The sequence below is a fragment of the Mastacembelus armatus genome, chromosome 3 (assembly GCF_900324485.2).
Source record: "Mastacembelus armatus chromosome 3, fMasArm1.2, whole genome shotgun sequence".
NCBI lineage: Eukaryota > Metazoa > Chordata > Actinopteri > Synbranchiformes > Mastacembelidae > Mastacembelus > Mastacembelus armatus.
This window is the reverse complement of record NC_046635.1, coordinates 27,118,221-27,141,427: the sequence shown is the minus strand read 5'-3', so window position 1 is coordinate 27,141,427 and position 23,207 is coordinate 27,118,221. Positions and strand designations below refer to the sequence as shown.

Genomic DNA, 23,207 nt, shown 5'->3' with positions numbered 1-23,207 from the left:
AAGAATCTTTCTGCTGAAAACAACTGCAGGATCTGCAGGGGTTTCCTTTCATGCAGTGTGTTGAAGATATAGAGCTACAGTCAATCAGAAGCCAGGCTTTACCTCAGCCACATACAGCTTCAAACAGCCAAAAGCTAAAAACCCTGAGGTCAAACACATTAATTAGCCTTCTGGGAGACCAGGAGGCATGTTGCATACTTTCTCCTTTTCCAGACAAGGTTATTTCTTTTCTTCCTCTTCCCTGTCAGGATTTATTTCTTCCACCAGATGTATTTTCCCCAACCACCAAATCTATTAAATAGCCTCAGGACATTTACCATTCAAAAAGCAAATTATACTGCAAAAGGTAAACATGCAAAATATACAAAGATATATTCAAAGTTCCTTTTACCCAATATGTTAACATTAATAATATACATTATACAAATATCATCTTGTATGACCTATGTAATGCTCAGCTGCCTAATAAGTTGTAACCTATCACTAAAGGAGACACCTCTAGCTGTGTCAGATAATTTTAACTTGCCCAATAAAATAACAAAAAATAAAATGCACATTTTGGATAATTCAGAAAAAAAACATCTTCATTCTTTGCAATTGCTTAATATTGGGTAATGATGAACTAACTGGCTATTTTTATTGCCAAATATCTTGTCTAATTTATTAATTGACTGTTTAGTCTGTGACAAATGTATAAATGCACAATTTCTAAGGTCCAAATGTCTGGTTTTGTCCAAACAGTCTCAAACTACAATATATTCAATTTACTGTGACAGCAAACCTAACATGTTTAACATGTTTAGCATTGCTACATAACAAATAATTGTGGATTCATTTCCTGATGGATGACTTATCAAATAATGGAAAAATAATTTCAGCACTAAAACTATCTATAATTTAAATCAGGAAATATCTAATCACAGAATACACAAGTCAAGTATTTTCTGCTAGTTTGGAGTTTTCTATGGATTGAGCTACATATTTCATGACCCTATAGTCACCTTTGTCTAGAAATGGGCCTCGTTAGCTAATTTTACTTGTCATGTTTCACATGCTCTTATAACAAGTGAATATGACCAGCTGCTGCTAATCCTATAGACGAGATGAGGTGAGATGAGCTCAGCTCAGCTCAACTGATCACAGCTCAGCATGCTAACTTTGTCATCCTGACCAGTTCCAGCACCAACAATGAGCACGACTTAATTATAACTGTGTGTCATAGCCAGATAGAGAAGCTGCACGAAGCGCTCACTGCATGTTTCTGCCAAACATCTCAGTGGCTCATTACAACAAGCACAACATGCAGGGGATAACAATTAAAGCAATGGGTTTTTTTCCAGCTTCCACACAAAGTATAAGATTCTCACCTCTAATGACAAACTGCCTTTGCTTTTAACAAGAGAAAAAGGAAGGATTTTGTTTTCTTTTCTCACAGTGCTCTTCTATTATTTGACAGGGTTATTTTCTCATCTGTTCATTTCATATTCTAACAGCACCTCATCTCAACACTCTGCATGCAGCCAAGGTGTTAATAACCAGACCAATTCTTTATTTATATTCCCTTTTCATTTACATTGCCAATGAAGTGGCATAGAGCGTAAGGCATAGGTGACCTGTTTTTCTATGAAAGCTCTATACTCCACATAAGAATAATTATTTAGACATTCTTTTCCAATTTGGGAATATCCTTTTGGTGTTATTTTCTTTTACTCAAATATTCATTGATCCTATTTGGACAGGCCAGAAGCAAAAGCTGACACGTGGATTCCTTTATACCACGATTTTTCTAATCATAGTCAGTAATAATAAGTTGAAGGCCTGTTCACATGCAAGCAGTGACATCATATCAGTATTATTTTACCAGCTTATTTCCATGTAAGTTAATTTAAGTCACGTTAAAATGACACGTGTCTTCATCTGACTCAGTAGAAACAAAGTAATGACAGTAAAGTTGTTAGATAAATAAAAGTGGATTCGTGCTTTTCCCTGCAGTCACCGTCGACAGTTCCACATCCGGTCTCCATTCACACATTTAGTAATTTACATGTTTATTTGTTAACAGGGAAATGTACATTGCCTGTAGGGCTTCTACCGTGTTCTGTTGCATATCGACGTCGATTTCTAGTAAATCGGCAATCACCTGAAGCACCAAGGACCAATCATTTCAATTTAATCCACACTTTTATCACTAATCCACACAATCCCCCACTGCCATCGAGTCAACAGCAGGGACATGGTTTCTGAAAGTTTAGACATTATTCAAGTAGACGTCACTGTGGCAGAATGACTTTAAAGGCGAAATATCCATGTTCCTCTGGTGTGCAGCCAAACTATAAATGCCATATCGTTACTACCCTGGTAAATCTCTGGCATTTCCCTCTGCATGTGAACGTAGTAACGTTACATAGCAGGGCGAACATATTTGCCTCAACCTTTCTATGCAATACAGAATCAACAGGCGAGGACCAGACAAATACAAATACAGTGACGCTGTCAGTTTGCCTCCATTTTATGACAGCACACGTTAAAATGCCACGGATCTAGAAACAGTGATAATAATAATGATGATGATAACACGGGAAGGGCAACGATATGCAAAATAACCTTTTGTATCAGGAAAGCAAAGGGTCGGCGAAACGAATACATTAGGTTAGCTTTAGCAGAATAACGGGAACAACAAGACAAACCAAAAACACCATAAAAGCCGATAATTACACAGAAAACTGGGTCGTTTTGACATTCGACCACATTAGTTGGTCGAAACCAGAGAAGAATAGCAGCCGTGAGAGCAGCGGTTCGGTGGGGGAAGGGGATGGATGCTGGAGCCAGGCTTCGGCGGCCTGTCGGTGTCTCTGCCCTGTTCGCCAGCTAAAAACAAAACCCAGCCCCGTGTTTCTGTGCCTCCAAACAACGTTAGCAAACATCCCCGCTCCGTCTCCGACAACAGACTGGGTACTGACTTACCGGACGGGTTCACCGCGGCGGGAGTTGCCATGTTTCCTCAACAAAACGGCGGCGATGGAGATGACGCACAATGCGAGCAACGAGCCCCCGAGAGAGACAGTCTAAACTCCGCGGGATCGGCGAGCCAGGCTCGGTCCAACCGCCTCACATCCGTTTACACGGGGAGGGGGAGCTGATCTGGATTTAAAACACACATACACACACAACAAAAAAGCCTGTTACTTTTTGTCTGTGTATACATATATATATATATAATGTATGTTTAATGAAAAAAAATCTCCAATACTAGACTTACTAAAATGCAAGATGTCTGAATGGTAGCACCGCGAGATTTTGGGGTTGCTTGAATAAATTAATGTTATTCTGGCGCAGTGATGAATGTAAGAGGCTCTGGCCTTTGAATGCGCGCTGTGTTTTAAGTTTGTTTGTGTTAAGATATTTATACCCTTTATATTGTTTTTTATTCTTTGTAAAACTAGAAACTGAGCAGCAACTTCTTGCTCAACGTGACCCAGTAAGAGCCTGAGACCTTTTGTTCGTATATATCACCGCATTTCGACTGAAACTTCTTCTAACTATAAATAAACTATATTAAACTATAACAAACTATAACAGGTAAAAGCCAATTATGTTAGGTACAGACATAGTGTTGGTCATAACAACACATCCTATTATAAAAGACATGTTATTCCTAATATTGGCAGTATCTAAAAACTCAAACAGAAGTTTTTTTTCTAGTAACTAGAAACAGAATATGTATGTAGAGCCTAGCTAATATTACTTTCCACCTTTGGGAAAGGTGATTTATTAGAAAGTGGTACCAGAATTCCATAATTTTATGATGGATTATTAATCATTAAGAAAATGGACCACTTCATTGGTCCACATAGGGTATCAGTCATCCCTGATCATAAAATATGCCAGAGAAGACATTTAACCACTACTTTGAACCACAATTTCATCATTTCATTTGAGCATTGTGGCTTTCCAACCAGTTCTGTTTCTGTTCTGTTTCTGTTTTCTCTGTCTTTATCTGTTTTTGGGATTTTTTAGATTTTCTGCTTAACTTTTGACTCTGTATAGATTTTTGCTTTTGCTCTGTGCCTACTCCCTCTGGACAAGAGTCTGTTTGTCAGGATTACCTGTCTGCTGGTGTTTCATTGCTGCATGATCCTGATTTCAGCTTCTGTTTTTCTCCATCTGGTTTCACCTGCCTGAAATCTGAGCAAGCATGTTTGTTTTTATTATGTAGGTCTTTCACTGTGCCAAACTATCTTGTCTTTGTCTATGTCTTGTCTGTGTCTGCCACAGACTTTAGTGGCCCTTTATTCCAAAACTGTGGCAGAACAATCGGGTGGAAATGGGCTCGGCAGACAGGCTCCAAGATTTTTATGAGTAGCCCAATGTTCTGCAGGTGTTGGCTACCTTCTAGATTTGGGAACCAGTTTTCCTCAAATGGTGGCCCCTTACACATAGAGCTTCCATTTGAGCCCTTTTTCTTTTCCTCTGACTAGTTCTGGGCCCGTTAGCAGCATATCTGCTCCTGCTCAGGTAAAATCCAGGCCCTTCAGCAGTAATCAGCCTGCCCATGTTTCCTGACCAGTCTCTTCTGCCAGTGTCTTACACTTAGAGCCCCTCATGAAGAACAGGTTACAACAAAAACTCAGCTGGCTGCAAAAAAAAGGGTGACTTATTCTCTGTGGAACAAGTTTAATCAACATGTTTGTCTGCTGATACAGTACATGGGTATTTACTTGTGATAGCCGCCCCCAATGAATAGTGTTTTGTGTGTATCTTTGTTCATTTGCTAAAACCTTCCAAAAATGGGCATTAAACCGACAACTGAGTAAAGCAACTATACATTCAGATCGCAATGTTTCCCTCCTCGAGACTCACTTTGGTACATTTCTATTGAAAAACCTGGGGACTAATTTCAAGCTCAGACAAGTACAAATTTGGTAATCTAGTGAGTCTTTGTGGTATTGACTCAAAACCAAATGCTCTGGGTGTTTATGGTAGTCAGCATGGTAAGGAACATGCCAGTCAGTTAGGACAAACACACAATGCTTTTGAGTAGGATCATTTCATTGCTGCTGGGCCTTTGATGGGATTTGTTGAAATATATAAAAAAATGAGCCTTATCCTTTAATACAGGGTTACCCTTATTTAAACTTAATCTTAGTTCTAACCTTTGGTAAACTGAGGTATCTCACAGTCCTAGTTGGCAGTTGTGTAGATGTGATGCCATACACAATTACTGAATTTCCCTTGTACACATGTACAAGCAGCTGCATGCACAGGGAGTGAGAGTGAAGCCGGAGCAGGGATGTGTGCAGCACAGTGCTCTGCTCTATTTGTGGGGTTCAGTATGCAGAGAGGTTATGCAGCAGCCACCAGTGACTCTTCCCCCTTGCTCTCCATCCATCTGCCCCCTTCCTGTCATCTACGCATCTTCTATCCAGCCTTTCCACTAACTTACCAGCTTCCCTCGACTCCTTACCTACCACCCTATTCCTCCTCTCACTCTCTTTCGTAGCAGTTCCTCAGCACAGACCGGGAGCTGTCCTACCTACAGCAGCAGTGCAGGATGTGACAGAAGCAGGTAGGAAGCTCTCAGATTCCTCTCTGGCTGGATCTCTGCATTTGTGTGCACTACACAGGCAACAGTTCTCCATTTGTTAGTGCATGCTGTAATTTAGACTGTGCTGGGTGATAAGAGTCACTGATGTTCTGAAGTATATGTGGGAGGATTTTCTAGCAAAAAAGCTAAGAGGCTTTGACATGCGTGCATAATGTCCATATGTGTTTTGAGGTTATTAAATTTGTGCAGTGTAGTGAGACCAGTAGCATAAATACTGTAATTTTCCTATTCTGTTCCATTGTTTTTGAGTTCAGTTGTGTCAGAGATAGAGTTAAACCCTGGATTGGATTAGTCAAGTGTTACAAGCAAGGAGGAGAGACAGAGTAGCTTGTTTCAGAGTGGTATGTTCAGGCTTCCAATTGATTCCTTTTTACATTTTAATTTTTGAAATTTACCACAACCAATACATAAATACAAACCTTTGAACATTTTAATTTGAAGCATTAAATGTGTCATGTTGCTATTCTGGATGGTGGTGCTATGGAAAAGCTCCTCAAATCCCAACTGGAAAAGTTAACGTTAAAAACAAATTATGTTGTTATTGAAACATAGCTGAGTTGAGATGTGTTACTCTGGACTGAGGTGTTGCAGAAGCTAGAAAACAAAATGAATAGGAAATTAGTAAAAAGATTATTCTGTTTGTAATAATAATCCCTCAGGAACATTGTATGCAAAAAATTACAGTTGAATGTAAAAAATGTGATATTTTATCTAAACAGATACTTTGGATAATAACCCTAAAAGCTTGGTTTGTTTTCCTTTGGCTAACTGACTGCTCATGTTTCTCAACTGCTCAGACTTTCTTTCAGTAATGTCAACATGTTCCCAGATCTCAGCAATAAAAGTTAACCAAAATTGTATTAACCCAGACCAATCCTCAATATTGTTTTAGCCCTATTGTCTTCTGTGGTTATTGGATTTTCATTGTACAGGAGCTACATAGAAAAATCTGATTTTCAGAAGATTTGTGTCTCTGCACTCTGTCCCCTCAGACGCAGTGTGGTGCTATATTAGAAACTACAAGCTGCCTATGGACAAATAGTCAGTCACATAAGAGTTTATCTAACTGCAGATTCTGTGGCAGAGCCCTCGCCATCTGCCTGATGGGCTGTGACATCTGAATGCAAAGAGAAATTAGATGCAGGGGTGAAGTCTTTTAAAGCAGAGGTGTTCAAACTTTTGATGCCAGAGACCAAATAGAAAGAAAAGTCATTTGTCCCAGGCCATGAGCCCCTTACTGTACTTTAAAGGTCTTATCGAGTAAGCTTTAAGTCCTTTGTGCTGTGCACTTGACCCTGCAGGAGGATGGAATCACTTCTAATGGGAACAGTGATGTTGGACCTTAAAATGAAGAATTGCTGTCAGTTTAGGTCTTAGTCTTGAAGTGAAGATTTAAAGTGTATCACTGAGGTGTGAGTCCTCTCTTTGCGGACTGGAGCCTGCTTTTGTTCTGGGTCTTTTGAGAAGATCATTGCTCACATATGTATATTGAACTTTTCCAAACATATCTACACTGTTTCTACATTAACAGGAGAACATGGTGCACATGTTACAATGTTACACATTTCCCCATTTTCACAGAAATATTGGTGTTGGCAAACTATTGGCAAACTAGTGGCAAAACATAGTGTGTCCAGTCGACCAGTGAGAACAACTACAAGAGAAGGTCTGCCAACTAATCAGGGTCGCCAAATTCAATAAGGTTGGGGCCTTTTTCTTTTGAAAAATGGTCCATTTGAGATCTCACATTAATAGATGCTCTCGAACTGTTCCTTAACTTAGCCAGAACACATCTAAAACATAGATGACATTCATATAATGCACATCACTCACAACGCTCTCTAAATTAGCTGCATGCAATGCATGTTAATTGCCTCATGTGGTTTACAAAACTTCTCCCACATGAGACTGATTTGACAAGTAACTTTCATAACAGGAACAAAATTTTAATGCAGTCAGAGAACCAAATATAATTTTCACATAACTCATGGGCCACACATGTCCCAGGTGCTACATTTGACCTTTTTATATGTGAAAAGATGCTAGTGGAGAGGGTTAGACCTTGACTGACTCTATAAAGACGATATTTGATCGATTCCTACTTTGCTTCCAACTGATAACAGCTTAGATTCAAATGCTACTAGAGGTTTTTTTAGGTAAACGTGTCGTTCCGTGATATTTCCTGAAAGGATGAATGCTGTCATTTTCTTAGAAAGACTGTCTCAGCAGTAAATGTAGGAGAAGTAGTAGTGCAAGTAATAGTTGCCATAGTGCTGGTACTGTTATTAGCAGTAGAAGCAGTATAGTACACCTAGAGCAGCTGCCTGCTGTTTGTCAGGGTGATTTCTTTCTTGTTGTGACGAACGGTGTCAGAGTCACTCTGTCAGGATCAGTGGTCTTGTTAGAAAATGATTTCCATCACTGATGTTGGCTTTCGATTTTCTGGATGACAGAAGGAAAAAAAAAAAGTCACCATACTGAAATGATTATCACGTCGTGCCACTCACTTTTCATGATGGCTGAACTTCCCCCCACTTTCAAGTGTGGCTGTTTGGAGCAGTGATGGCTGAGTGGCATATGTAGACCAGCCTAAACAACAGAGAGAGATCACAAACAAAGCCTAAACAGTGTTCAGCATGAATATGCAGTCTTTTCAGCATCAAAGTAACAGACAATTAGGTAATTAACTGTCCAAATGTCACTGTACATCATGTCTGTGTGCCTTTTCCATAGTATTCCTCCAGGTGAATCCTGCAGGGCCTCTGCCCATTAGTTAGTCCCATGAGTTTAATTTAGAAGTCAGTTTGGCTCTTGACATTAGTAAAAGTATATAATAAAATATTTGTACAGAAGTGAAGCAATTAATATTGCATCCCAGTGCAGATTTCAAATCATTTAAATCATCTTTATTGCCTTCACAGCATTTTTATTGACTTACATAGAAGAGTATTTCATCAAGTGTTTAATGTAAATGATCAACTACTGCAAGCAGACTCACTGAAAAAATTGTTTGTGCAGTGGAGAATTAATTGATGAAAGCTGTATGTCACACTCAGTGGTTACGTTTCCACCCCACTATCTCAGTTTTGTGTGTGTCTGTGTGTGTATGTAAGGCATAGCCTTTGTGTGTATATGTTTGTGTATTTCCTCTGGACATGTAAAAGGTGTCTGGACGCCACTTTACTGCTGTTACTAGCTGTCCATAACAAGACTTGGACTCCCTTTGTGTGACAATAGTGCTGACTCTTTCTCTTCTGACGAACAGCCTGATCTTCCAAACTTCAGGAGTTATTGTAAATGATATATTGCATTAGGGGCAGTCTAGTTGTTATTTTTCAGAGCAGTAATTTTAAGATATGTCATGATGCTGAGCCATGCCACTAATTATCAACAGCGATGTTTTGAAGGACGTGTAATACCAGCTGGATTGTAACTTTTGAACATATCTGGCAAGTCACATTTGTAAAATATCCATATTTTGTTTTCTGTTAAAACAAAAACAAACTTTTTAAGAGTCATGTTTAGCTATTTGGCCCAGATTCTTACGTGCCCAATTTTCCTGCTTCCAACACTTCACTTCAGGAACTCTTCACCTGCTGCATAATACCACATGTCTTGACAGATGCCATTGGAATCAGTTCAGCTTTTAATGTTTTGGCTAAATGGAATATATGGGATGCTTACATGACATTAAAAATCACGAGACAATCTGCAAGTTGAACATGGGACACAAAGAGATCAGCCTGAGGTTTCTGTGGAATGAGAACTTGACAGCACTTTTCCTAATTAAGCATTAGATGGAAAAAGCTATCATTCCTGGGGTTTGCATGTTTACATGTTCCTGTGGCTACATGTTAGCATGCTGTATATGGCTGTAGAGTTCAAACTGTGGGACAGGAAGCAGTTTACGATTTAAACCACTGCTACTCCTTGAAGAAATGAAGAAATCTCTGCTCACCCAGATAAAAAGGCATCACAGCTCACACCATCAGGAACCATACAGCAGCTGATTTCTTGTTCTAACACATACACACCTGAGTTCTAACCCTAACCTGTACCATTATTGTAAGGCCATCATTCATTCATTCTTGCCTTATCCATCACAAATAAATGCCCCAACCTTAACCCTCACTGGAGTCAAAGTCCTAAACTAAATTTAATTTTAACTTGAATCCTAAAACAAAGGACTGGCCAAAATGTTTTCACTCTCATGATATAATGCCTTCTCACTCTCTTGTGTCTCCATTTTCTCTGCTCTGGCCTGTTCAGACATCAGTGCTCTTCAGCCCAGATTCTTACAACAACCAAACAAGTGTGAAATTAGTTTTGGAGGTGAACATTTTAGCTGTAGCCAGCTCATATTACCAGATGTTTTGTGTTGCACAGTTACCAAACCAGATCAAGAACAGACTAGCAGATTAAAGACATAACCCATTATTAGATAGAATAATATTTCATTTAAGTCAGGCAGGACGGTGATATTTCTTTCCTTCACGTACACAATACCATAAACGATTCTAATTCCTCCTTGGTAAACACATGGCTGGCTGACCAGCCTTTTGTTTAATCCTTGGTGGAATGAAGCTTTTATGGGTTAAAGCAGCAGTTCTCAAACTTTTTCTGTGCTTTGGAAGCTGTGCTTCGAGTTAAAGACTCATCCTCTGTTGTAGTATTGTGATTAGCCAAGAGCCATCTCACAAATTTGTCCATGTTATTCTATCAGTATTTAAACATGTCTTGCACCCCCCCTCCACAATAGCTCTGCACCCTCCCAGGGGTCCTGCCCCCTACTTTGGGAACTGCTGGATTAAGATGTTGTTATTGGTATTAGTATTAAGTATTGGTGTCTTGGTATCTTATTACAGATACCAGGAAAAATCAGTTTGATGAAACTTGACATTGTCTATGGTCCACCAGCGTGAAAAGATCCAACCAGACTGTAGTTGTTTTGTCCCTAAGTGAACTGAGGCTGTGATGGAATTAGAGACGAGTAATGAAAAATGGAGGACAATATGACTCATGTCTGTCAGATGCTCCAGTGCGCTCCACTCTGGTGTTGACTGTCAATGAACCAGATATTAGGAGTGACCTCCTGCACTGCTGTCAAGTGTGACAGCTGGACTGACATTAGCTATGTTCTCAACAAGCTATACTGAAAACTCAAAGATAATCAAATGAATGAAAAGGATATAGCCAAGGAAAAGCATGAACCAGCAAACCACAACCACATGACAAATGGTGGTAAATGCTTTGGGCACCTAAACACAACCATAAAGTGATGCTATGAGCAACTGTTGTGAGAAAACAAAATGTTGTCTGTGATCACTGTGCACAATCAGTTTTAAAGACACACAATACACACATTGAATTACACTGCACTGTTTGGGTAATAATGTTACCATGTATTGTTGTTTACACTTTCAGATAAGTTTGACTAACATGGAGGTTTGTTTCATAATGATCTCAACCTCTTTTTAGGAATCAACAAATTTCCACCTTGCACCAAAACAATATGTATTAAATGTACAATTACAAACAACACAATTGATGAACAGAACTATGTGAAACACATGTAATAAAAATAACACTTTAATATTTAGTCAGTCAGTGCTCATAATCTGGCAAAGAGGGTCACCAAAGGTGGGGTCATTCCAGTGGGAAGGCATGTAGAGACTGCAGAGGTACAGACCTCCCTGCAGGTCTCTTATCTACTCTGTTAGGCTGCTGGACTGAAGTGCTGTAGCCTTTTCACTGAAGACTCATTAGTGAGAATTACAGGCCAGCTTTGTCATTTTCTTCCCTGGCTCCCGCTTCAGCTGTGTTCAGCCTGAAGAAGCAGGAGAGTGAAAGGCCCGCTCTGATGATCCCTGAAGTGCAAAGCAAACACAGTGTGGGTAGGACAGGGCAGAGAGGGGGGCAAACAGAGAATGACATCAGTTCTGCTTAAGGTTTTTCTCTTCTCCCATCTGGCTCTGCTGAACACAATGAATGTGGCAAACATAGCAGATGTGGGCTTTCACCACTATTATTCACATTCACACTTACCTCACCATATTTATAATCTGCACAAACTGATTTGGGGATACAATGTACCTCTTTTTTTTTAATTTTTTTTTTTTGAAGAAGTTTGCACTTCCGTTTTTTTTATAACATCTAGCTCTTGTCCCATTTTAATTTTGGGAAACTTTTAAATAGTTTTAGGCAAATCCATCTGGCAATCAAATCCATTAAAGGAACATGTGACAAATATAGAAAACTGAAATTTGCAATATGCATTTGGTTGTGTTTTCTCACATAGTAGCATTCTCTAAATGCTCATAATTACTGAAGGTATTTTGGTAATCTACTTGTGTTTCATCTATTTGCTGCAGTGCATTGATCTCTTGGGGCAAATGGACCTTGTGGTGCTCAGCAATCTCGTTGGCATTTACCATCTTTTGTATTTAACACTATGTCTTGTGTCAATAAATGTCATCAGTGGAATTCCATAACAAATCCTTACCTCAAACACCCTGTACTCTTAGATAAGATATTCCTTTGTATGTTCTCAGAATTTAGAGCCACTGTAGGACATATTTTTGCATTTCCCTCTTTGCTTTTCACTTATTTTTAAGTCACCGAAGCTTTCCCGTCCTGTGACTCTTCCTTTCCTCCCTGATTTCTTCCTCCGCTGTATTTCTCTTCTATTCCCCAGGCTGGCAGATGGGCTGTGATGAATGGGAGTGGGGGCCACAGATTTTCATTGCTGTGGATCACAAGGGGGATGGGGCAGATTACTGCAGTGCCCAAAGAGCCAGGCTGTTGCTGACTTTAAATTACATCTTATATCAGTAAATATCCATTTTGTATGCCATCAAACAAAAAGGGCTGCGCTGTTAAAGTCCCCTTCTAAACTGTGAAAGTTTTGCAGAAGTGTGCATTTTTTTTCTCAGACAAAATTCAAAATGTGATTTACAGCCACATTTTGTCCTACATTACCTCCTGAACACAATCTCATTCCCTCAGGGATATGGAATATATTGCTGTTAAATTAAAAAAAATAGATGAGTTACAGGCCTTATGAATTAAACCAGAAATCAATCTGATAGTACAGTGGAATGTGACTTAGTGATTGGCAGTGTCACACACAATTCTGGGCGTTGATCTGAGGTTTGTGCTATAGAAGCTCTTCTGTGGGATTGGACCAGATAGGCGAGCCTTTACTCCCCAAGCACATCACTAATTCATTTGAGTTTGGGCATCCATGACCCTGTTACCAGTTGTCCTTCCTTGGACCACTTTTGGGAGGTACTGGCTACTACACTGGGAACTCCCCAAAAGACAATGCCATTTTGGAGAGGTCCTGACAAAGTAGTCTAGCCATCGCAGTTTGGGCAAATTTGGTCAAACTCAAGACATTTACAAAGACCCTTATATTTGCCCATTTTAGAGTGCTTTCTTTACACTCAGTCTTTAGTTTTTGTTGTCTTTTAATAGATTTGAATAAGAACAAAATCTCCCATCATACTCTCTGCATGGCTATTTCTGCTTAACTGAAGCTGCAAGAGCAGTGATAGTGATAGAAAACAAGTAGGACAGTGGCCCTTAAGGAGGTTGACACCACTGTTCTATAATAATATACTGTACTTTCTCAACATGTCAGAACAGGTGTTTTGAGTAGCCACACCTGGAGGCAGGGCAAAAGGCCTGTCATCGCACACAGTGGAGAGGTTATGAGCTGACAGCTGGGTGAAGAGAACAGGGATAAATATTTCCCCTGTAGCTGCTGACCTCTGCTATTCCTTCAGAACCCCTCTTCAGCCCTGGCAACTCAATTAAGCTTCCAACTACCTCCTTCATCCTTCATTGTTCAGATAGGTTTAGTATTTTTCTCTGTCAGGGATAGAATTTGTTGATAGTTTTTTATAAAGTATTATCTTACTGTATACTTTACAGTCATATCTAAGAGGGCGGAGGGGAAAGCAATCAAATCAAATAAGTTTACTTTCCCTCTTTTTATATTTAAGATACCCCTTCACATTTTTCTGATGAGGTATGTAACGTACTGGAAACTTTAAATTCAGGTACATCTGTTTTCTATCCAATCCAATCCAGCCATCACGAGATTCCGTTCATGGAAGGCAAAATGAAATTATACATATATAAAAAAATATTCAAGCTTAACTTTTTGTATGTAGCCTAGACATCTGAGGTGACATCTCATCAGCACAGTACTATACAGGGGTTTTTCTGTGCTGTGAGGATAATCTAACGTCACCTACTGACATTGTACTGTACCACAAGCCTGGCAACAGCTCACATCCACCTGTTTTGAGGGGACACTGTTACCACTGAAGGATTTTTAAGTGCTACTACTGTTCTTTCTATGTGCTCATATTGGATCAGATTTTGACATTTTATCTCCCCACACCGTCGCACCAAAAGACTATACTGCAGTATTCATAACATAAGGCCACTGCTCCACTCCTCTCACATCCTCAAGCACTTGGGAGATCACTGGATTAACAGAAATGAACATATAAAAAACATATATATATATAAAAACATATAAAGCTGTTTATGTGAATGTGGCATCAGGCATTTTATACATTTCATATCAGGGTGTTATCCCTGTCTTTTCACATTCCTTTGCTCTCTATATGACTTTACATGTTGACCTTCTTCATCTTCCTCTGTGTATCTCCAGTAAACCTTCAGGATGGTTGCTGACTGTGTGGGTGTGTCTGAGGACAGAAGCAGCAGACAGCAGCAGCCATGGAGGTGGAGGGCACTGCGGAGCCAGCCTTTGTGGATGTGGACCAGGGCCTGACTCTGGCCTGCATTGCCTTCCTGTGCTTGCTGCTTGTTGCCATGATCATCCGCTGCGCCAAGGTGATAATGGATCCGTACAGTGCAATCCCCACGTCCACATGGGAGGAACAGCACCTGGATGACTGACGTACTGAAACATACATATGTTCCTCCTGACAGCCAAACATAAAACCAGCAGTCTCCACAAAATTAAAATACAAATTAAAAATAGTACCACTTTGGAGCAATTCAATAATTCGAAGATGAAAAAGCACTTCAGTGTTGATGTCTTTTCCTGATACATATTCTAAAATTGTTCTGCTGTAGAAAAACTGAGCCTTTTACTGATACCTTCTAAAGCTTCTTTTAAGTCTTAAAGTAAAGTCTTAAAAGATTCCTTATAGTATCAAGAGCATACTGCTGTGGTAAAAGTAGTAATTCTCTGGTACATTTTTGTTCAGAGTACAGCAATAAATACATACACATGAACATGCTTCATCCACACATGGAGGAACTGTAAGGAGAAAGAAAGACAACCTGCTGGGATTCTCTCTGCCAACGAAGCCACTGATGGAATAACACTATTACAACCACAACACACACATAAAGCACATAGGCTTGGCTTTTTATGTCTACCTAAAGATGTCTTCAGAAGGCCCCGGGCTGCCTTACATTCCTGTTGGACAAAGACAAACAATCAAAAAGGCCAGGGGATGCCAGCCTTGACTGACTACACTTTCCCTTTAAATCTGTAGAGACTGGGTTGACAAAATTTCAGAGGATGAACATGAAGAAGAGAAGTTGCAAAACTTGTAAAGTTCTGGGGCAATATGATCAGGTTTGGCTTTTATGACTTGCACAAAATAAGAACAGAAGTGTTACATATATGGAGACAAAAGAAAAAATCTGTAAACAGTAATCTCATATTGTTGTTACTGTCAGGCTTGGATTAGGTGGTTTTGGTCATCTGATAATCTGCCTAAACTGCTTCAAATTGTTTGCCTTGTTAGAATTACAATTACTAATTAAAATGCTGACCAAAACTACAAATAAATGACCCAAATAGTGATAAATCAGAATAATCTAATAATGAAATACACATCAATTAGTCTCTTTGAACAATTTACTTTGTGTCTTCACACTACACTGAAAACATTAGCACTGCTGCGTAAGAAATAAGCATAATGCCTATGAAGGTTAGGTATGGTATACAACTGGAGACTGTGTTTGTGCCTCATTGTCTGTGTAAGCATGAGCCCCTTAGGTATTCCAGAAATGTCAAGAAGATGCAACAATCACAATCACTCAAATTCAGTTTTGTCATCACTTAATTGTTTATTTGAGCCAAAAAAAAATACTTTACCAAAACTTGATGATTTCCATCAGACAGGAATAGTTTAAAGGGGCACTCCACTGATTTTGTATCAAAATCAGTTTCACAGTCATGAGGAGTACTGAAGAGATTCAAAGTCCAGTGTTACATCAGAACTAGCTTTATCTTCCTGGGGTTTACGATTGATATTCTAAGGTGAGTTAGTACCTACTACCACTAACAAATGAGGCCTTTATGATGCTTTGCAATGAACAATTATAGTCGTGAGTTCAGTGCAGCAACAGACACAGTTAATTAAGCTCTTGTATATTTCTGTTTGTTCCTTAGTGATAATATCCACCAACACTCTTTTTCAATATTTCTTTTATATTTTTACCTTTAACCATCTAAAATGACCTGCAGTACATCTTTCATTAGCAGCTCAAGAACCCTACAGCACATTGTCTGGGTTGTATTTATTTCTTTATATCTCAAACAACGAGTAAGATTTGCTAAACTAAAATATAAAATAAACATTATTATATACATGGATTCCTTCATTACCCTGTCTAGGCAAATTGCACCATGTAATACTGAGCAAGTTAATGTTCAATTTTGGTTTCATTTCAGTCCTCTATAATATCTTTGGTGGCTCTGAAAGAGTTTTGATAAGGCTGATAAATATGCTAATTGCACTATGGGAAGTGTAGGATTCCCAGTTTGGGGGTTTGCAATACAAAATCACTGGAGTGTCCCTTCAAAACATAGAAAATGTCAACAAAATGTTGGGAGGCCTTCACCTATGGGTTTCATTGCAAGCCAAATAGGCAGATTTTGTATGTTTTATAAAGAATTGTGACTTTCATACATGACTTGACTGACTTGTATTTGCTTGAAAGTCAGTGTATGATTATACACTTTGAGCATTAAGGCTCAGACAATCATTTAGCCTTCACTTTAGCAGTTGTATTTGATTATGTGCTGCTGCCACAGCATGTCCTCTCCTGTTGCTGTACAAAATGCACATACACATACACACAAAGAAAAAACAGCAAAACTGCACATCTCATGCAATATGTTGAGGCTTGTGGCAGGATGAACTATTACACCCAGACACCACTGTCTCCATCCATAAATCGACCTTGTTTGCTTTGCCTGCCTCAGCCATTAGTTCAGAACAAGCTGAGGTGTTCTTGTTTCTGTTCACTGAACCTGTCTTTGACTTATGTATCTGCATAGACAGCATTTATCACTTATGAAATGTTGCATGTTATTAAGTGCCTATGCTTACAGTGAACCACAGATGAGCCATTTAGCACAATGCTGAGTTCCACGTCAGCCCCAGAGTCCCTTTACTTTTACTTCCTCAGACAAATGAACATTCTTCTGGATGGGGAGAGAGGCACATTGTGCTTCTTTTAAGGCAGTGGGGTTAAACTGTGCTTATTCCTTACTGGTGATCTCAAATATCCAGGAAATCAGGGAAGGTGGTGGGCAGGGGTCAGTGTGGAAGTCAGCAATTTACTGACACACTTGACTTGAAAATTGAGTGGAGGTTACGGAGCAACCTTTCACTTTAATATGCTGTATAACAATGAGGTAATTTACCCTGCACAGTTCACCAGTACCTCAGCATGGAGTGAGCGCAGTGTCCACTGAACACAGCTGCATCATGTTGCTTAAAACATGACACTTTTATGATTCAGTTCTATTTCTGCCAGACAGTCACATTGATAATGTTTGAAATTCACTGTGAATGCCCATAAATGTTTATGTATTGTAAGCGTTACTGACTTGGTCTTGATATATAGACAGCATCAGCTCATATATACTCCTTACCACCATCTGGTAGGGAGCGGCACAGATAGCCTGGTTAAACCTCTGTTCAGCCTTTTCCTGCTCTTAGTGATTATTATCACGGAGTTTAAATACAGCCACATTCACTATTTATTTCTCCTTTCAATTTAAATTGAGCTATTTCTGTTGTCAGATGATAAAATGACTTCAGACCAGTAGTTTGATGAGCAACATTTTCCTGACTGTCCGTATCATTTTGTGTTCCGACAAAACAAAAAGAAATATATCTTAAAAAAAGGCTGCATTGACTTGAAAATCAGCGAGTACAGAGAACATTAGATCTGACAAGTTTCAAAACAATCTTAAGTCTCCCCTGTGGAGTTTTTTAAAGGTAATGTTTTGAAGAAATGTGTATGAAGAGGTCCCTGCCCCCTGCCAAGTAAACACTAATATTCACCGAATAAAATCAACTCTGGAGCTGTTTTCAACAGAAACACTAATTTTCTTACAAAAAAATCTCCACAAGGCATCGTTAACTGACCCTGGCCATAACTGGACACGCTTCTGATTTGCAAAAAGTGGTTTGTAGTGAAAAACAAATTACTGTGGGCAGTCAAGTTATTAAGATAAACAAAATACAGCCAGAAACCATCTTATACCACAGAAAATGAACATGAAAATGATTGAGCTTTCTCAAACACTTTCAGTGGACAATCTAAGCCGTATTATGACCGTGATGCAGCTGAATTCAGTGGATTTAAAGCATAAAGGAGCTTATACTGAGGCCTCCCGGCAGCTTCTGGAGGCCAAATAGTTAGCACATGAATGAATGAATTAATGAGTGAGTGAGTATGTTAGGATTTGAATTTTTCTATCCTTGAGGTGCCTCAGATCTAAAAAAGACTGGCCTGCAATACAATAAAGATGATTGTCTATTATAGAACTGTCAAACATACCTGTGTTTTGTGTGCTTTATAGTCAAACAGAAATTAAAGTGGTAGCTAATCTCTATTTATTTTGGACATGTAATTAGGTCACACAAAAAGCCTGATGAAATTTCATTCAGCACTTATCCATGGGGAAGCTGAACCCCAAGGCCTATTTCATCAAATTCTGTCTAACATAATAGGCTAAATAGTACAGAGATGAAAATCTCTTGTTGAGCTTAGAGTCAAGGGCATATGCTGCACTTTCAACTATCCACAGGGCTTTGAAGGTCAAGTTCAAGGTACATACAGTATATTATGATAATCAGGTTGGCTCTACATTGTGAGAATGTTAATTTGCTTTGACAGTGAAATTGTGTCCTGTTCTTCTCTTGCCTTTAACCTTGGCTCTGTGTTGACAGCCTCCTGTCTGCTTCAGCCCTGTTTCTATGAAAAGGTTGGCCTGCTGTCGTGTTGAGCATGCCATAGGGGCACAGGGCAAAGTTTACAGCATTCAGTATATATCTAGGATGCCTCCTGTTAACATTTCTCTGGCATTTGCATCTGGTTGAAAATGCTGCATGGGTGAATTCTTCACAGTGACCTGAACTTTTTACACTGCTCTGTGTGTTTGCCAGGGCAAGGAGGTGTCTCTTATTACACAGTCAGTGTACTAATTATTCACATATCAGGTAAAAGCCTTCATTGTGCAGGTTTCCACAAAAGAGTGGAATTTGTAATTTATGGAGAAAAAGCCAAAATCAATTATAACTGAGTTTTTGTTGGCCAGAACTACTTCATATGTTGGTTCATGTCATATGATACTTTTTTGGAGTCATCATTAAAAGTCTACAAGCTACTATAGTAAAGTTGCAAATTGTATCAAAGTTCTAAATCTCACCTTAAAATAAAAATGTACCTAATCTTTTATATCTTCTCATAAAAGATTTAATTTCAGGTCATTTTATTTGAACTTTTTAAAGTAGCTTGTTTTTTTGTTTTTTTTACAAATCACTTTTCATTAAAATATAAAAAAAGATATCATTGATGGGACGCTAAATGAGTGAATGAGCAGTGAGTGAATGGTGGTAAACTACAGAATGCCTGCACTGACAGGGAGCAGATTAAGTATGTAAAGGAACCATGCACTTGAACGTACATTCTTAACTTCCATGTCTCCTCATGTCTGAGACGTTTGCTCACTTTCATTTGTCCACAAATGACTGTCAGGCTTATTATAAAGACAGATGACTTGATGAGAGTCAGCCTTCTGCACATTGAGGAACAGCATCATCACCTAGTGGTGGATGAATGTGTCCATGATAGAAGATAAAACCTGTCCAAGAGATGTTTATGTGCTTTAGCAGGAGACCTCCTACTGCTCATGTTACCATTAAACGGCAAGAGCCAACAAGAAGAGGTTTTACCTGCAGAGAGGTGACACAAACAGATCTATGAGATGCTTTATTCCATCAGCAAATGGCTTATTAAACAAAAGATTCACAAAGCTCAGCTGGATCAGGAATTGAGGATGGGAGACGTGGTTGTTGATCAGAGGCTGGCTGTTGTAACCTAGCCCATAACTGACCAACACTTCAGATGAAAATGAGAATTGATTTTGATGTTTTATAGTTAAAATGATCTATTACTATCATTGCATTGACTGCTGGCAGAGAGAGAGAGGGGGAGAGAGATTTCATTTTCTTTTTCATCAACCTGACAGAAAAATGTGAAACATAAATCATTTGCTCACAAACAACTCAGTATGTTCAGTAAACATTCTCCTGCACTCTTTAATCTTCCTTTGTCTGATTTTGACAATACAAAACTGTTCATTGTGCTTCAAACAAGGAGACAAAGAAAATACAAATCCAGCAAAACATTCTTTAAAGCTACAGAAATCAATCTTTTGATGCTAGTAATGGATCAAAAAAACTGCATGTGATGTGAAAGCCAGGGCTGCAGTCTAATCCTGCACCACAGAACAGTGCTGGAAAGTCCGATCATTCATGCTCCTTCCTACTTCTACTGAAATGCTCAATTCTGCATAATGAGTACATTTACTGTTCATTTATTTTGATGCTAATGCCTTTGTACTTTTACTAAAGTACAACTTCGAATGAAGTAGTAATTCTACACTGTAGTATTGCTACTTTTACTGATGTAAAAGATCTGGTACTTCTTCCACTGTCACTGTGACTCAGGAGCTTTGCTGCTGTTATCTCAGAGGTATCTGTCACATGGTTCCCTCTCAGGTGTGAAAGTGTCCTCTAAATTCTCCACTGCAAATCACAGGGTGCTAACTGTGGTGCTGGAGCACAGGAGAAAGGGGGGTTGAAGTCTAAAATTCCTGTGGGCCTTGGAGTGCAGAAAGTGCCTGACTAATTACCCAGACAGGTTCTCCAAAGCTCTAAAACAGCCAGGAACGTGACTTACAGCCTGATTTGGGTAGTAGGGGGTTGGGGGTGAAACAGATGATGTGGTTGGAGAGCATTCAGGCTGTGGTGGAAAGAGGACCAAAAAAACCCTAATCAAGTACATTACCTCGTCATTACTAGAGGCTGTAAAGATAAAAATCTAGTAGAGTGAACTGTCTATTGAAGATAAAAAAATTTGACTCTGTCCAAAATACTCACTGGAGCATCGAATGTGTCCACCTGAGAAAATAATAATAATAAATATACTTTCTGACTAAGTGCTTCATAAAAAACTACTGTCACCAACTGTTGGGAATCTGCTGATGTTTTCTGAAAATTCAAACTAAAAGCCATTTGTGAGCAGTTTGTGAACAGATTTACATCTTCAGAATGAAAACTGCACCGGGCTTTGGAATGGGCTGCAAGTCCGAACGTATTGAGATGCAGACTAACCATTGCTGAATTTGAAAATAAGATTTGCGTCTTTATGCAAATCTAGTCCAGCCCCCACTACTGACTTTGTTTTTAACACAGACATGGGGTTGGTTTGACCTTCTGGCCTTTCTCTTGGAAAACAGTGGATCACATTTCTCAAACAATTTATTTAAGGGACTGTGCAAAACTGTGGTTTTGGGTGTGAGGAAGGTAGAATCTAATGTTTCACTTTGCAAAAAGAAAAAAATCCAGCTAATGTTTTCTCTGAGCTCCCCTCTTGTCATAAAAAAAGCACAACACTTTTTTCACATGACAAGTTAGATTGGTAGAACTGGTTTAATACTCTGCCTCCAGTGTACTGAACACATCAGTCCAGTCCTGATTCACAGACAGAATTGTTGCTTCTGTGCATATGAACAATGTGAAAGCTATCTTTACATGCAATGCTTTATGCTGCACAAGGCTGAAATAATTTATTCTTCCATGCTCCCCCTAAAAAAAAACTTCAAGAAAAATGAAAATGTAAATACCCCATGCCCCCACCTTTTCTTTCTTTTCTTAGGCTGAATCAACTGCTTCCACTGGTTAATAATCTGCCAGCTGTTTTCCAGGGAGTGGTTCATTTTCCATCACAGAGCTTCAAATGTTCAGGCCATGAGCACTGAACAACCATTTCTGGTGTCACTCTGTGGCAATCTACTAATTTCTTAGAGACCATATGTTACACATTGAGTGTAGTAGTTTGTTTGGATTGCAAATTGCATTCAGAAGGTGATGATATGAAAATTCCTATTTCCCCTATTCCCATTTCCTGCTAATGAAAATAATGAACTCTTTACAAAATACACATTCACACTCACTCTCACACACACACACACACAAAGTGGCCTCTAGTCCATTTACTTGTTAATACCCCACTTAAAGTACATTTCATTCCCAAAGTGAAGGTCAGTTTCAACAAACCCTGTTTTGAAGCATACTTCAGTATGTACTCTATGCCACTATTCACTGACCACCACAGACTTTGCTGTTTTAAGGGAAATCAATATTTGCTAATTAGTTGGTATGTTTAAATTGCATCAGCAGAACAGCCTCCTGGGTAATCTTCACACTAGACTCCCTCTGTCTGTGTCCACAAACAAACAGACACCATTTATTAGGAAAGAGAACACTAGAGTTACAGTACAATAACCATTTTTGTTCCTTCATGTGTTGTCACATTTTTGTGTCACTGGTGCATTCCTCAAATTCGCCCTTACAGACAAAACAATCTCAAGGTCCACTCAGATTTTTCTCAGCTTTCAAGCCTTCAGTGAATGAAACTGTCTGAACCCTCACTATACTATGGTACTTTGGACATTTGTAAACAACTAATTGTATATGGGGGCAGACAGTAATCTCGGCCTCTGTTAAAAGATGGCCTTTTGTGTCAGATGTAATGTTGATTTTAGAACAACAGCTATTTTAAGTGTCTCTTCTGCTGCCATTTTCACAGAAGTTAAACTACAGACCACTTACTGACATGGTGGAAGAATTATAAATTATGTAAATGTATTCTACAGACTGAATTTAAAACTAGACCCCAAATCATGGAAGTAGAGAGAGGTAACTGGATAGGGTAAAGTCAGGGGTCACATTAATCATCATAAGACATCTGTTGTTAGGGTTTGGATGAAGGTTAGGGGAAGTGTCCAGGCCAGACCAAATGGTAACTCCACTAGACCAGCTCTCCCATATGTATATTCTCTTGGCTAATGTTTATTTACTAAAAGCTTGGTGGTTCTGGACCTAGTAGCAGCATGATGTGAGCCTTTCCCAAACACAGGGATCAGAAGGAGGTTGTCATAAACTTCAGGAACATACACACCATCAATTGCACACCGCTTTATATAAGGGTCAATAGCACAAACATCTAGGGAGTGTTG

General features: G+C 39.1%; 2 protein-coding genes across 4 annotated transcripts in view; one reads left to right on the top strand and one right to left on the bottom strand.

The window, feature by feature from the left end:
• Window positions 1-3,301, bottom strand: part of arnt2 (aryl-hydrocarbon receptor nuclear translocator 2) — a 49,034-nt gene extending 45,733 nt beyond the window's left edge. For 2 of the 3 annotated variants that reach the window (XM_026293289.1, XM_026293291.1), the window contains exons 1-2: window positions 3,260-3,301; window positions 2,965-3,141 (exon numbers count right to left, since the gene is read on the bottom strand). In XM_026293289.1, the coding sequence (XP_026149074.1) occupies window positions 2,965-2,995 (31 nt within the window). In that variant the 5' untranslated portion in view covers window positions 2,996-3,141; window positions 3,260-3,301. Of the gene's footprint in view, window positions 1-2,964; window positions 3,180-3,259 lie in introns of those variants that run through there. The other variant, XM_026293290.2, reaches the window with a different exon arrangement.
• An 800-nt stretch (window positions 3,302-4,101) lies between these two features.
• ctxnd1 (cortexin domain containing 1) lies at window positions 4,102-16,477 on the top strand. Its single transcript, XM_026293022.1, has 2 exons — window positions 4,102-5,566; window positions 14,292-16,477. The coding sequence occupies exon 2, from the start codon at window positions 14,360-14,362 to the stop codon at window positions 14,540-14,542; it is 183 nt and encodes a 60-aa protein (XP_026148807.1). The 5' UTR covers window positions 4,102-5,566; window positions 14,292-14,359; the 3' UTR covers window positions 14,543-16,477.
• Window positions 16,478-23,207: the final 6,730 nt, after the last annotated feature.